Raw genomic sequence first — 16,799 nt, 5'->3', positions numbered from 1 at the left:
GGTTTGTGAGACTCCATCAGTGAAAGTTTGGCTTTTTTCTTTAATGTATCATTGCATTATTTTTCACTATTCATAATAGTTAAATAAAAATGTCAATGTTAATGATTTATGATTTGTGAAATAATTAACTGATCTCTTCCTTCCTCCTCATATTATACTTTCCTCAGTCAGCACGACACAAGAACATGCTATGATGTGCTCTTTATTTCCTCAGAGTTAGATTCATCACCACTATTCCTATATTATTTTTTTATCTTTTACCTCACTTCTTTGACAATACATCAGACAGGAAATACATTTAGTTCAGTCAGTCATACATACCTTCACCAAGAAGAGAAGAGCAACTGGCATATTCCCCATAGTCACAGCGACATCTAGTGAGCAGAAAATGGTACTGACAGAATTGAAAATATTTGTGAAATTTATCAGTTTATTTCAAGAAAACCCACATTTAAATCTGTAATATTACCATTGCAATATTTTTAATTCAAACTGAAAAAAAAATACTACTGGACAATATTAGATGCATGTTTGCTTTCACATGTTAAAGTTGGTGCCAATGTTCCATATTCTTAGTCCACTAAATGACTTAACTTGATACGTAAAGTGGTTCTTGACTAACGAATATCTGCTGTCTCATATCGCTCTGTGGTGAGAGGAGACGTGTGAAGAACAGATAGTGTGTTTCCTCTCGCACCATTTCAGCAACATTTTACATCCTGCTGTGGTCACCGGCGTTGATCCCTTTTTTGCTTCTCTGAAATACAAGTGATGTTGTGAAGCAGTGAGGAAGATGAGCTACAGGACTGCGTCACCTCGGGGGACAGAGCTTTGATAGAACATTTATCCAGACGCCAGCTGCTGCAACAGAACAATCGTAAAATGGGGTTGATTGATCCATCCTTCTTTATCCTGGGTAAGGCTTTTTTGTTTATTATATTAAACACAGCATAAGTAATGTGTCTAATAAAGAGCCAAGTATTACATTTTGTTATCCCTACAAGTGTTCTGTCTGGGGTCAGCAAACTGTATTAATTGATTAAAAAAAATCTAACACAAACAAAGAATGTACTTTTAAAGACAGTTATCGATGAATACAATATAAATCGATTTGCTCTATATTGTATGAGTTAAACATGATTGAGGAAACAGGGCCACACCTTACTTGCATGGCTGATTCCCTTTAGCGTTTTGGGTTAAGAATGCCACTGTGAGGGTTTGACAAATGACCTAATTCACAGTTTAACAGGAAACTGTCCTCTTGTAAAAAAAAACACAACCCCGCAGGTCATCTGTGCCAGAAGCTTATTGCGACCCGTAAATGCCTTTTATTGTCGACGGGGTATACAGAGTGACAAAGTGCATGTCAGGAGGTACATGGGAGACGTTTGCCCTCAAGGTTTTCACCCACAAAGCCTTTGCACATGCTTAATGTTGTTAAAGTAGTTTTTTTTTTTTTTTAAATCATCATCTTTTCTTAAACTTTATCAAACTGGAACAAAAAAAGTGAAACTTCTACGAGGAAGGCTTTCCAGCCTCAACCTCCTGAGGGCAAACTTCCCCCAACAGCTGCTCGCAGGAGGTTGAGTCTGATAGATGGGTCCACAGAACACATTACTTTGACATGGACTCTTTTTCATTTCCTGTTTGAAACCAGTAGATGTTTTCTTTTAACCAAGAGCATTCCCCAGCTTTAACAACAACTTTATTATTACATCCATGACAGCGAAGGTTGTCCAACCATAAAATGTTTGATAAAATCTTGTTTTTTGGTTTTCAGGTGACATTTAAGAAAAAGTGTTGTAAAAGCTGTATGCTTTCCTGCAGGTTTGATTATGGCTTCGGCCATGGAAAACGAGCCAACAACAACAACCAGAGTGTTGTTCACAGCTGCACAGGGTCTTAACAGCAGCCAGTACAACCTTACCACTGAAATGCCCTCCACCAAAACCACCATGCACAACACCAGTATCTCCCATATCGCCAGTGATATGAACATCACCAGCCCCAACATCACCACAGCCCCCTCAACAACAGCCCCCTCAACAACAGCACCCTCAACAACAGCAACCTCAACAACAGAGCAGAAAGGTGAGAGACATTATCTGAACTGTTCTCCCGTGAATGTTGTCTACGCCAAACGAGGTTTGGTCGGAGATGTTGGACGTCAAAGCCAATCTCTTCATGACCACGCCTTCCTTTGATTGTGCCTGTTTCTTTTCTTGTGTCATAACACACTTCTCTGATTCAGGTGGTGAGACAACTAAAGGTGGCATAACCAATCCCATTGGTCGAACTAAAACTACATCGGACAAAAAGAAAAAAACAGACAAAAGTGAGTTGACGGTGCTGATGAATAAAGCAAACTCAACAAATTGGTGTTCCCTGGTAAGCTTGGCATGTTGACATTTTCTACATCATGGACTCTATGTACAAACACAGTGAAATGGATGGAGAGTAGCCTTTTTCCTCAAAGATATTTAACTATGAGCGAGCTAAATATAGAGACCTGCTTTTTCTGCTTATTGAATAAAATGTTTGTACTATAATAATTGATTTTGATAACTGTGTTAAAGATGTTGCTTGAATTCACAACCATTTGTCTTTAAGCCTCTTTAGGTATAGCTGCTTTTAACATAATCATACACTGGCTATGTTTAGTTGTGTGTCACGATTGTGTATTCAGCTCGCTCTGCCGCCCCCCCAAGCGGCCATAAAGAAATCAGCTTTGCAACTTTAAAGGTTCAGTGTGTAGACTTTAGTGACATCTAGTGGAGAAGTTGCATGTTGCAGCTGAATACCCCTTCCCCTCATCCCCCCTTTCCAAACTTGACAGAGAACCTGTGGTAACTTCAATCGGCAAATGAAAAATTTCTTTATTTCTTACAGAGCCCACTACCACGCCCCAAACCGAAGGAGACCTACCTGGTGAGTTACATTTAAATCTTGTCCTGTCACCCGGTACATCTCAAATTCTAATGTAGTTATGAGACTGTTGCTGTTGTGTCAGAGGCGCCTTCTTCTTCGTCTGTTTCCTTTCAGGTATTGCCATCCTAATTGTGATCATCCTCGTGGCGCTTGGATTTGGAGTTGCTTGCTTCATTGTGCGGAAAAGAGGAAGGGTGAGTATGGAGCGATGGCTGCTCACCTCCACCACAACATGGGATTAGTTATAGTTATTTGTTAATAGTAACAGCTGTCAGTTAGCTTAGCCTAGAATCAAAATGAAGTTTTTAGTTATGTTTTGTAATTATATACGCAACTTTACACGCATTACTCTTTAAACTTCTGTTTTTGTGTCGATTAATCCAGCAAGAAATGGTGTGTTCGTTCAGTCTATAAGACAAATTGTAATTTGTGAATATGTGCTATACAAATACAATTTGATTGATTGATAAATTAGGCTTAGTTAATTGGCTGCTGGCTGTGGCTACATATTATCAACACATATTTGAAATTTTGATTGAACAAACATGGAAACAAATGTTGTTCCCCTGATGTGTGTTTACATGTGTTTATTTGTGTGTGTATGTGTGTGTGTGTGTGTGTGTGTGTGTTTGTTTGTGTGTTTGTATGTGTGTGTATATTCCTACAGCGTTACTCTGTCGACTTCACGTCCAGACAGGATGAAGCCAACATCCCTCTCAGCATTGTGGACCCTGAGTTTCATGCTGATACTGTCTCTCAGAATGGTCCGTCTAACCCAACCACTTACAGCAACAGAAATATCCCTGATAGCATCTGTCCTTGTTTTGTTGTTTTGCACAAACACAAACTCTCTGAACACCTTTCAGGTCTGACAACCTTTGAAAGTACAGAAACGAAGGCAAAAGAGCCCCAAGGACCTGAGGGACAGGAGGAAGAGAACAAGTCTGTGGCTGGTCAGTATGGTTTTATTGAGATATATAAAGGAAGTAACTTGCTTTAGGTTTGACTGTAAACGTGTCTTGTAAACGAGTTGCTTGCTACTTTCTTTCCTCTTTCTCAAGGTTGGTTAGTTTGAGTAAAAAAGGAAGTACAATCTGTACGTGACACTGTTTTACCACATGTTGTGAGGGTGTATGAATGTCAAGATCCCGACAAAACCATTTCACATGAACAAAAATAATATTTTTTTCACTACACACATTGATTTTACAACATAATATTAATAGAAAATATTTAAAAAATGCACCACTTTATTTTAAATAACTTGTCAAATATACACCACAGTGCGTTTCATACCAGTGTGGCTGGTGGGACTTTTAAAGGAAGGAAATTGGACATTATGCAAGCGACCTGACTCACACAGAGCTTTTTAAAAATAGATTGTGTAAAGGTGAGATCAGTTAAGATCCTCTACTGAAAATGTTGAAAGATTCATCAGTGAACTCAGAGTTTCATTAGTTTGGAGGGAGTACAGCTTTTAAATGTGGCCCGCAGTACTTCAGTCAACCACTGGATGGAAATGGAAGCTACGTTAAGAAACTTCCAGCCAATGCAGTTTGTCAGACCTGCAGCTGACACCAAGACAACCTGACATTAAGCTATAATGGAAGAATGAGAGTTATTCTGTATGAAGCCCACTCTGATAACATTTGATTTCATTAGCAGCAAGTCGGAAAGTACGTCTTTAGTGTTAAGTATTTATGAATATGAAGACTGCTTCTTCTGTGCGGGGCATATTTTATGCTACTTGATGAGGTGCCTTACTGTTCAATGCATCCAATCCCAAAAACCTATACTTGCCTCTGGTCTTCCTGTTAGGACATTTTCATTTCTCTGAGAAAAGTTTCCGTTTCCCCAGAGGTCTCCCCCACATTGAAAGGTATGAGGTGCAGTCATGTCCGGGCCTGCGTCTCTGCCTTGAGCCACATTGTTTGAATGGACAGAGCTGATGGCCTCTTTGAAAAGAGAAGCTTTCTTTCTAATGGGAAAGTAAAAATACAACTTTTGCAGCATTCACAGCAGAATTTAAACCATGCACTTGGATTGGCTGCTGTTTTGAATGCAAACAGATTTAACTGAGGAAAACTGATTGTCCAAGCAGGTCTCAGACTCACTTGTTTTATATCTCAAGGGTTTCAGTCACTGGTGGAGAAAAAGAAGAAACCAGCCAGACATTTAAAAAAACTACAAATTCTGCATGAAAGCTTATCATATAGCACCTACTTGAAATGTTCACGGAGAGGACAAGACAGAAAATAACTCTGCTGACACACAGCCACACCCTTGAACTCATGGAGACACTCAACTCTCAGTCCAACCTAAGTGATGAGATCGGCATTAAAATAAACATTTCCAGAAACAACACAACCTGATGAAGCAATGCTGGGTAACTGGTATGAAGTAAAGAGAATTAGTGTATTAGTGCCCAGAAACCTTGTAAATTGATGTTTGAAAGCTACTACAACAAAAAGAGACAAAACATAATCAGGAATCAGATTTATCATCTTCTGTGAGTTCAGTGCAAGAAGGAACATTTATTGCAATTAAAACCTCTTTTATGACAACGTTTTTTAGATTTTTATTATAGTATCATTCACATGATGAGCCCAGATGGAAAAACAGGCCAAAAACTTACCATCATTCATAAAATAATGACCATTCAAACCCATCAACACATTCATACAGTGCATGCACCTGCAGCATTCACTCTACATCACTCCCACATTACCAGCACAGCCATCAGTACCGGCAGTGGGCGGCAGCTCGTCGCCCCAAGCGTGTTTTACCAGTTGCAACCGTCCCTGGTGAGAAGGAGGCATACTGGTGTTACATCAGGTTCAGACCACAATCAAAGGGAACTTTAACCCTGAGGAACAAAGCAGACAACCATTAAGAGGCACATCCAGGTATTTCCATTCCCAGTCCAAGTGTATGACGTGAGAAAACTGGGAATCGGAGGCAACAGTCCACCTGTAACCGAGCGTTAGTCAGCCGCCATAAAGCAGACAGACCTGATGACTTTGTGCAGGTTGGAATGTGGCCTGAGGAGCCATGTTAGCCGTAGCATTATGTCTCGGGCCGCGATCACCTTCCTCTCCCCTCCATCCCCGCTTTCCCTCCACCTAACCCCGGGTCAGATAATGATGGGGCCGCCCTACTTTCCCACAGTCTCCAACAGCTGCATGGTTGTAGCTCATTAGCAACTGGTCAGTAATCAGCCGCCTCATTACCAACAGGGTGCCCCCCCCCCCCCCCCCTTCAAATGCCTTTGCCCAAGAAAAAGTCCCCCAACCCCCCAGACTTTCAGAGAGAGCAAAACCACTTCAGGCTACATGAGTGAAAATACTGTTATTATGTGGTAGCTAAACACAGAACACACTGACTCTACACAGGCAAACTGCTGAGTCACAGGAGGTTAAAATGACAGAGAGAGATGTCTGAACAACGTTACACAATTGATTTGTTTCGACAGTTTAACACACCATAAGAAAAACGCAATAGGGGACTGTTATGTCTTTCCAATATATGTCAATATGACTCAGCTCATGTTGTTTTCATATAACTGATTTAGACGCCTCAATGCTCCATGAGAGGCCCTGACTGAAATCTATGTGGATTGTGTTGTTGTTTGTGGGGTTTGTCTTTCGCAGCCGAGGCGGACAAATCTGTGGTCGACCCCGGCGCCGAGTCTGCAGCCGCGGCTCCTTCTCCACACGACTCTGAGGACAAACCCAAGGAGGACGTGGCCGAGCCGAGTCCGACTCCTGCACCTGTGCAGCCAAGTGCGGAGGAGAAAACCGACGACGAAGGCACCGTCTCCAACAAGACCTCAGTGGAATCGCTGAGGGAGACAAATGAGAACAACAGCAACAGTGCTGACTTCAGACAGCCGACAGGTTGGTATTTAAAGGATTTGGCCACCTAATAGAAATGTATGACAACATTTCAAACCTTTCATAGACAGTTTACAGCACACACAGGGATTAGTGTGCACTGTACATTGTGTGTGATGCAGTGCAAGCCCTGCTTGGGGTTTATTTTGACAGAATAGTGAGAGTGACAGCTCCTTTACTGGTTCATGTCTCAGTTCCAGTTGACTGCAACGTGTCATTTCCACTCATTTACCACCTACTGGGTGACAAAACTGAGATTGTACAACTTCCTATCTTGCGCAACTTGTAAAGATTGATTAACGTTTTTTTCAAGTACATTAATACATAGCAGACATACATATGTCCATTAAAATGTATGCAAAGAAATGTATACTACAATTTCTTAAGATATAACATCAGAATCGATAGGATAAAAGCGAGAAACTTTAATATTCGTTAAGGGGGAAAGTGAATGTCCCCTTACATATAGGACAGGGAGACATTCAGTCCCTATTAATAGTTGTGATATGTATTACAATTTTACAGTAAGTGCACATGGAGGGACGTAGAGATTTTATTCTAATGACTTTAAATGAATTACAAAATGTTCAGTCATAGATTATTTTGTGTTTACTTTAGATCCTCCAACTTTTTTACAGCAAAGTATTGGTTTAACATCAAAATTCACTTCTTGTCTTTTGAGCAGAATTGGATTCGAGCAACATTTTCAGGGACGTCCCTCTTGACTCTCCAGTGTGACACCAGTGCCTCACTGTCCTGAACGCCATTACTCACAATCGTGGTAAGACCAGAGTGCATGGATCAGTTCCTCTGATCCAGCTCAGCCAGTTCATGGGTTAATACAGAAAAAAAGAGAGTTCTCTAAAAAACTGATATAGTGATCATTTATTATTTATTTATTTCCTATTGAAACATAACGATTAGGTTAATCAGGTAGTGAAGTGGTGCCTTTTTCATATTTAGAATTTGCTGGGGGATTGGTTATAGATGTCATAATCATTTATTCTAAAATTATCTCGTCTCAAGTATTCTAAATCTCATTGAAAACCTATTGTCAAGCAGTTTATAAAAACACAACACGGAAGCTGCATCCACAATTGAAGCTCATTGTATACAACATCTAGTTTTTCATTATTTCAAACTGTCTGCTGATCACACTGACTCAAACTCACTTGGTTTTTCCGGTTCTGTCCACTGCATCACTCAGTGTCCGTCATTATCATCACGTGAACAATGATCCACACTTTGTGCGACAGGTGATGACAACTGAGCAAACTCAACTCACTCATGCAGACAGGTTGAAAAAAGCTAGTCAGTGAACCTTGAGTCCAGACATGGAGATGATTCGTCTCATGCTCAAAACAATTATGAAAAAGCAGTTGCTCTTTTATATTAATGTTTCAAAACCACTTCCTTTCTATCAAACCACTGTATTCGTGCTCACAAAACCACATCTGGCTTCCTTCCTTCCTCCCCCCCCCCCCCTCCCCCGGTGCGTCCTCGTCAATCCTCCAATCAAAGAGGAGATTCTTCTCACACGAGTAGGAACACGAGGCCCTCTCAGTCTAATCATCATGTGCTTCAGGATGTGAAGGCCCACATCTGCACCTGTGTCCTCCTCGCTCTTCCCATCCGCTCACAGACACCCAGGGTCGAAGCCCCAAGGCCTCGAGGAATTCACACTGCTCTTAACAGCTGATGATAAGCTCACATCTTAGACGCTAACCGCTCAGGAACTCAGTGTTAGCAGTCACGGATCATCCCCGTTCTCACAAAAACACAAGCTTCAGAAATCTCAAGCATCCTGATTCAGGCAGGGATCAGCTCTGGTTCTCTACCTGTTCACGTAGCGAGAGGAAAACCTTGAAACATTAAACAAAAAATAAAACCATCCAGATCGGTCAAATGCAGCACACCGCTAAAGTGCAACGCCATATTTGATGCCGTAAAGTGTTTGTTGTTTACCTTTGTGTCGTGAATAGCCAACACAGCTATGCTATGTTCACCTCCACATGTTGTCTCTGGGTATCTCACATGCTCAGCATAATAATAATAATAAAAGCAGTGATACTATTACTACTTAAAAAAAAGTAAATCATATAATAGAACACATTTGAAGTAACATAAGAACATGTTGAATTTACATTTAAAAAGAAAAGGAAATAGAAAAGAAATACAACACATTTTCTGCAAATTTGGTAAGAATAATTTATAATATATAATAATAATAATAATCCTTAAAATTTCAATAGTGCCTCACTCGGGCCATAAAAATATAAATTTCACTGACAGGCTTTAACCTTTATATCTTTTGCTTAGGTCAGTTTAATACTACATTTTTCTGAAATCTCAACTCTCAGCTCTAAATTTCGATCTGCTTTTCCTGCTGGTAAAATCCACATTAATTGAGGACTTAAACCAGGTAAACGTCAGAATGTGTTTACTTTATCTACTTTAAACCATCATCTTACCTTAACCTTAAAGAGCAGCAGGTTGACCTAATTTGTCAGCGTCTAACCTCTTTCAGCAGAAGCGCACCGTGACCTCATCAGGGGCTCAGTTTCAAAACAAACTCCACTAAACTGTTTGGGAAACAATCAGCTCGTCCACTCGCTCCCATTTGTTCGGTGCACAGTTCCTGATGTGCTGATGGAGGGGGGGGGGGGGGGGGGGGGTAAGAGACTGGCTTCCTCAGAACTCCACTGACAGATTAAGTGTCTTTGTATTTTGTGATCAAATCCAGTGAAATGATTAATTGATTGATTGATTATTTATTTAAGCCTCGGAATACACATTGAGGAATAAGACCGTCATTTACAATGGTGCCGAGGGTACAAAAAAGAGTAAAACATTGAAAAAATAAATAAATAAGAATAAAATAAATATGCATATATACATACATAATACCCAATTTTTTTTAAAGGTAACGGGATCAGTCGGCCCTTTAATTGCATCATATCAACTTGGTGAAGACCACAACTCCTATGATCCCACGCAGCTTCACAACATCCTCAAACTAAGCTTTTCGTTATTTATTTTGATTAAGAGAACCCTTGCGAGTCTTATATTGAAAGCAATCCTCTTCTGCATTAAGTTTAGCTTTAAAAAACACAATAAAACTCCATCAACCCTAAAAAAGTAGCTGTTGGAGAAGAAAGACGAAAAGATTATAAAAGAGTAGACCAAGTGGTAAACAGACGTTTCCGCCATCGTCAGCCTCGAAACTGCATGTGCAGCACATCCTGCCGGTGAAGCCCTTTGATGACGCAGGTCTAATTGCTACGTTCACTGCTCTGCAATTGTGTTGAGTTTTAATTTTCAATTTTCTTTGACCAAAACTTGATGGTTTGTGGTAGGAAGTGCTGGGAGGAAGGGGCCGAACCCTCCTCCGCCATGCAGCTGTTTTTCCTCTTGTAGAGTGAAGGGAGTGTCGGTCTGCGTCTATCCGACAGTCCCTCCCTCCTGTAAAGCTGCCCAGGTGTAACGCTCTACCTGCCAGTCTCAACCACATCAAAACCCAAGAGCAGGAAGCCTCACCTCACTGTTATTACTGAGATAGAAAAAATGCATCACTGCATATACGCCATTGTCATCCCGGCCACCATAAATCTGTGTTTAGACCTTCAGTGCTGCCCAAGAAAAGCATATTTAAGATGAGAAAGGAGATGAGGAAAGTGGCAAGAATCAAGAAAAGTGTTTATTTTATGCTTCTTCACACATTTTATTCTCCTGACGACACACACACACAAAAGGCCCCTGAGATAAACGACCCTCTTCGGCCTCAGAACCTTAACCCACCTCTTCTTTGTGTGACCTGCCTCTGAACCGGCAGCAGCAGCTCCTTCCAGTAATGAAGACCCTGCAAATAAAACAAGCTGCGTCTGGCCGACTCCAAGCCTCGTTTGTCTCACACGGTTAAATCTCAGTCTGTCACTCTCTTTTCCTTCCCTCCTCCTCGCTGTGAATTATTCGGCCCAGGCGGTGCACAAACATTTTTCCTCCATCAAAACATGAAAGCGGAGCTCTGACTGGAAAATAACACAGTGAAGTCCCAGGTCTAATTATGCTGGTTTAGTTTATGAGCTGTCACTTCATATCCATTATCCAGCGGCGCAGTATTTGCAAACAGCTCCTCCACCTCAGTTTCCAGCCCGGTCATCACTTCCCGACCCAGGTGGGAGTGAGTCAAGAGCTTTTCTTTCCTTGGCAGTTTTTCCTGAATTGCACAGAATATTTTCTCACAGTGTGAAAGGATTAATTTGTCTATAAATGCATTTTCTTTAACAAGAAGTTTAAAAATCTCTTCCATCCTAAATGGACCAGAAGATGGGGCTTCAATGCAATTCTGTGAATTTCAGGGCCAGGAAGGATGATGACAAAGATACATGTGAAGATATTCTCGGGTCGATAATGGAGAAACATCCTTCATCTTTGAGTCCAAACCTGAGGCGTCTTCACGTCCAGCCTTATCTATAGCATGTTTGACAGCTCACTAGCAGCTGTTGCACAGCAGGTGTTACCTGCTGTCACCTGCAAGGGTCAACAACATGTGGAATCACAAATAATTAAGTGGAAGATAAACAAGTTATTGCTTTTTTATATTTCATTCAATCTCTATCAGACTGACTTCAAATTAGCCTCTGGGGGCAACAGCCAATATTTTGGGAGTTCCCATGTAGACTGCGGATATCAAGGTCAAGACTTCATCTTTCACCATCAGACAGACACATAGCTAGATCCATTACATCTGAAGAAGATGTGCTCGAGTTGATGATTGCAACTTAAGGCAATGCTGTCACAGAAGAGGAATGATTATGATTTTTTTTTTTTTGCTACATCTTGGAGTTGACGGCGGGTCCATCAACTTTGGAAACCAGTGTTTGCATCCTGAGTCCATCATGAGGTCAGGTTTAGGAAACAAAACATTTCTGGTTGCTGTCAAGATGCATGTGGATGGATTCCTTCCTCTATGTTTGTGTGCACAACATGTATTAACCTCAAAATGTTGGTTTCCTGTCTTATGCCTATAATTCAAAACCACGGGTCCTGGCCTTTTCCTCCCTCTGTTCCTTGACCTGAAGAGGTGCGGGCTATGTCCTCTCCATGGGTCATAGCTCAGTCCGTCCTAATTAAAGGGTCCACAGTGAATAATGTGTCCTCAATGTCAGAGGCAACATGGCTCACATTCTTTGGCTGTCATTGAGCAAGTCCCTGCAGAATTGGATGTGTAGCGGCTGCTGTGATGTGAGATGCACTTCAGGAAGACCACAGCACATGACACAACCTGAAATACATTGGAAAAAAATATATGTTAGTGAGAAAAACCGACAGAGACATGAAAAGCTGTTCACTGGCTGGTGTTAATGTCCCTTAGGACAGAGCCTCATTCATCCATCACTGATCTAATTTATGATATATTCAATTTCATCTTGTTTCATATCCTGTAGCCAATCACTTATTACTTTATTTACGATTTGATACATCATTTACTTTTCAGATCATTAATGAGCCATTAATTAGATAAACATTTTGTAGACTAATTATAAATGTTGATACATTGTTAATAAGGAGACGTTAGTGTATCATTTTGATTGTTACATATTTATTATAGGCTTTCTATCTACAGGAGGCTGAGCTGAATGTAAAATTAAATTTGTTCTAATGAATAGTTTATACTGATTAAAGGTTTTTATACAACAGCACTAGGTAATAATTACCTTATAACACATTTACAACAGGAGGTTTATTAGACAGTGGAACTGAAGCAAGATATAAAAAAGACAGTGGTCTCTTAATGGATTTCTCACTTCTACTTTTCCTGATAATTCTATTTTAAGACATGGCTGAGTATGCATGGCCTTCAGCTTGACTGTTCACACCGTAAAAAGATATTCTAGATTCTTCCTTTGTTCTTCGGTCCAGACGTTGGCTGGTGGCAAGCAAAACATTCATAGGGCTCAGTTTAGCGGTGCATGTTTCACTTCAACGAGACGGGGGCGTAACACAACGATAATAATTTGTTGAGATCACAGAAGGAGAGTTTGCACTCCAGTCCTATAATGTGGACTCGCTGTGGATTCAGGTGTTAACAGTCACACCTTTGACATTTCGTGATCAACTGACTGAGCTGCCTCTGCTCTGCCTGGTTACTGACGGTCACTGAGGCTTTGTTGTCTCTGGTAATTCACCTTCTGCGACGAGGAAACAGGTGTCAAGTTTATGTTGAAGTAATGACAACTCACTGCAGCTCAGAAATTTGTCAAGATGCTGCACAGGACTTTAGTTAATGTTGCTGATTCCCCGGGGGAATTTACCATCCATCCTATAAGTCTGGAGCAAAGCGGTGGATCAAAGAAATGATTGTCCAATGATTATAAAAAAATTTCACGGCAGCCTTTTTGACATGAAGATGGACACAGGTGTTACCACATTAATTAAGGCTGAGTCACCAAACAGAACATGTGTTTAAGCACTATTTCATGTCAAAATGGCTGCTGTGAAAAGGCCGTCCCTCTGCTGCTGACCTCCCCGGGCTGGTGGAAACATTCCTGGCCTGACTTTGTGCAGTTGCTGTGATCAGGCCTGTCGAGGCCTTCTCACAGACAGACCTTCATTCACCTGCTGGTATCCCACTCTGGCATCGGCTCCACATTCCTCAGGCAGCGTCAAACTGTCAGCGTCACATTGTGGCTTTATTACATCTCTGTTATTCGCACACAGGGTAGAACCTCAGATGATGCTGACTCATCAACAAAGTGTTAAACGTACACTTCCGTTGTTGGGCTGTGTTTTGATGCATGGAACGTGTTGAATGTTGAAACATGATACAACATAAGAATTGTATTGAAGTGTCCACAGAAATACGGAGGCTCCAACTCCTTTTGAGGAAGAGCAGAGAATCTCCGGAGCTCAGTGCCTGTCTGAAACAAGCTTCAGTGAACTCTCTAACCGCGAAAGCCTGGTTACTTTATCACCACGTCTCCTTGAACCCCAGGATTTAACTGTAGCTGGCGGGCTAACTGGTGACATGTTGACCAGTTCTGAGTGATAGTGGGTCGCAGCATCTCTGACCTTCGTCCACTTTTTATTGTCCCAGGTTACTGACTGCATCACAGGTTGATATATTCATCACTATGTAAAAAACATAGACCAGGTTATGGAGACATGATGTTAGGTTGTAGGTGTGCGTTAACGTCCTGTCACAATATCACCAGTGTCAATTTTTATTGAACAATTAAACTTCTACTTCCACAACTCCCATTGTTTCATCCAAACAGGACAAACCACTGCGGGTTGTGTGGGTTTGCTCTTTGTGACTGACTGAAAGGGATGCACATGCACAAGGGATTCAGTAGAGAATTTTCTCCTACACTCCCAAATCCCCCTTGGAATGCCCAGTCTTTCAGCAGCCAGGTTTCACTGCGGTGGCCGACTGGTCTCCACAGATCCCTATCTGTCCCAGTGGCTCAGCTCAGCTCGGCCATAGAGACTCAGATCAATGTGAAGTCTCACCTGCAACCTGAGCCCCGCTGGTCACGTTACTGCTCTAAGACCACAGTCTCTATACGGGATGCAGTTCAGATTAGCTAGGGTCATTTTTGAGATTGTGAGTTTGTGAGAACAAAACACTTCTTTGACGGATGCAACCTGTTTGAGTGATTGTCAACGTGTGAGCTCCAAACCCCTGTTGAAAGCATCAAGCGGTGTCTTTAAGTAATTGCTGTAAAGAGACAATTGACAGAAATAGATAACAGCTTTGGACAAATATTTGGATAAGTCCAAACATCCCAGTGCTGTTTTCACTTCACCTTTCTGGCACAACAGTGGGGTTTTTTTAATGGCTGTGCATAAATCACATCAATAGATCTGGAGTGGGATTATGTCAGGAACCCTTTCCCTCAAACAGATGTTCCTCCGCAGAGGTCAAAGGCCGTGGCAAAGGCCACATAAACTTGGCAAAAGCAGAAGTTGCAAGTGGAAAAAGCAGGTGATCGCAGGACACGTGACTGTGGGACAAAATATGTTGTCTTCTTCACTCATCTGTTCTCTCTCTCTCTCTCTCTTTCTCTCGCTTTCTCTCTCTCTCAGATGGAAAAAAAGAGTCGTTAACTCAAACGACCAAAGGACACGTCTTCTCACACGCTGTGAGAAACTCCATTGGCTGGTGGCCTCTGGTTAGAATTTCATTTATTGTCACACAACAGCTTTTTATCAAAGTAAATGTCTCCTGAGTTCAACAATTTACAGATTTTATATTCAAGAGGATTTGCATTGATTGAAAATTGTTGAAATCAGATTAACTGGTTTAATAGACTAAATGTTATTATTTCTGGTAACATTTTGCTGTAAGGTGCAGATACAAAAGACTTTAAAATCATTGTTAATGACTCTGTGAAAGCTAATTCATAATGTAAATAAGTTCATGTTGCTATATTGATGTGTAAATAGAAGCATTTGCAGGCACTTGCACTCCCACTTCGAATAAGATATGCATAAAAGTGGGTTGCAACTCGATAACTTAAACCTTTTCCTCTTTACACTTAACAACTAAATATATCATTCATCAAATAGTATTTTAACATGTAACATTACAAGACAGGTCAGATTTAAATCAGTGTTTTCTTCTTTTTTTTGTACATGTTATATTCTGCTTTTTCACAATATTACCATTCAGCAGGAGTAAAGTTTGTATTATTTCCCAAAATTGCTATAATGTGAATGTCATTGGATTGTATTAAATATAATTTTGTGACGCATGTTTATGGCCTGATTCATACTTTTAACTAGCAGGCTGTTATATATGAAGGGCAAAATGGTGACATATATAATTAAATAAATAAATAAAGACAGATAAATAATTTTTTATCACAAAATTATTATTTCTTAATACTTGTTTTTGTCTTTCATAGTTTAACTGAACGACCCGTGGTAAACATAAGACCTGATATGTCTCCGCTCGTTGTCAATTTATTAGCTCTATTAGCATCTGTTAAGTTTAACACACTGCGTCTCTGCCGACTTTTACAAACTCCTCTTCACATCGCCCCCACACATGTTTAACTGTATAAGAGCAAACACAAGCTCCAGGTGCAAACACATCGAGTTCAAAGTGACGCTGTTAAAAGACAGGAATCCCCCCCAACACATTGTGCTGCACACATTCCTGGGTCAGTAGCCGGGATTCTCTTTATAGAACCAGTGTTGTCAAGGTGTAAATGGGCATTTACATCATATCTGTGCTAATTAAGCCATAAACAGAGACTTGGACGGAGGATACAGAAAGTTTGTATTGGGCTTTATATTAAATATGTCAGTGTGAGAATGATAAAATATGAATTTGCTATTTAATGGAAAATAAAGCTGAATATATTTGTGTGGGGATCGAGCTCATCACTAAAGAAACAGCCTAATTATATGACTTTAATTTCATGAGCCACATAATATTTGTATTATATCCATCTACAGTGGTGTGTTGCCCAGTGTTTGGGGCTGCTCCAGCTGCTATGTTTATCCATCCTGTTTCCATGGGCTTCTGCTCTCCTTTAAAGACGAGTGAGAGCGTCGGGCCTATATCAATCTGCCCGCAGGATGCTTTAATCCACCATTAAGCAGATGAAATGTTGCACTGAGCCGCGGCGCAGCAGTGACGGCAGGAGCGGTTCTAAAATTTGTGCTCGCCCCCGGTCAAACCTGACCACAGTCATGGACACCCTGCACCAAACCACCCAGTGCAGCAGAACACAAACCTCTTCCTCCCCGGAACTGGATCCAAATGTCTCAGGTCTCAAGATCCTCTATTTATACACTGTGTATATTTACAACAGGCCGGATGATTAGGATGCTAGCGAATAGCGCGCGAGCAAAAGAAAATGTAGGCCCAATCTTCTTTGGCTATTCTAAGGAGACAAGGAGTTTATGGGGGGTGAGCGACCTCTCTGATGTCAAAGCTCGATTTCAAAGAATCTATCGGAGCTGCTT

At 41.0% G+C, this 16,799-nt stretch overlaps 1 protein-coding gene across 1 annotated transcript; it reads left to right on the top strand.

Moving 5' to 3' along the window:
• Positions 1 to 772: 772 nt before the first annotated feature.
• Positions 773 to 15,578, top strand: si:dkey-27h10.2 (mucin-2). Its single transcript, XM_062386943.1, has 10 exons — positions 773 to 916; positions 1,828 to 2,091; positions 2,252 to 2,335; positions 2,890 to 2,928; positions 3,043 to 3,122; positions 3,596 to 3,692; positions 3,795 to 3,881; positions 6,579 to 6,824; positions 7,507 to 7,602; positions 14,910 to 15,578. Exons 1-9 carry the CDS (start codon positions 883 to 885, stop codon positions 7,557 to 7,559), a joined length of 984 nt encoding a protein of 327 aa, XP_062242927.1. The 5' UTR covers positions 773 to 882; the 3' UTR covers positions 7,560 to 7,602; positions 14,910 to 15,578.
• The last annotated feature ends 1,221 nt before the right edge of the window (positions 15,579 to 16,799 follow it).

Source organism: Platichthys flesus, chromosome 5 (assembly GCF_949316205.1).
Source record: "Platichthys flesus chromosome 5, fPlaFle2.1, whole genome shotgun sequence".
Classification (NCBI taxonomy): domain Eukaryota; kingdom Metazoa; phylum Chordata; class Actinopteri; order Pleuronectiformes; family Pleuronectidae; genus Platichthys; species Platichthys flesus.
This window is presented reverse-complemented; position numbering and strand designations above follow the sequence as displayed.

Coding starts and splice junctions, on each gene's coding strand:
- si:dkey-27h10.2 (XM_062386943.1), top strand. CDS start 883: ATGGGGTTGATTGATCCATCCTTCTTTATCCTGG. Junction 917..1,827: donor TCCATCCTTCTTTATCCTGG/GTAAGGCTTTTT, acceptor GCTTTCCTGCAG/GTTTGATTATGGCTTCGGCC. Junction 3,882..6,578: donor AGAGAACAAGTCTGTGGCTG/GTCAGTATGGTT, acceptor TGTCTTTCGCAG/CCGAGGCGGACAAATCTGTG.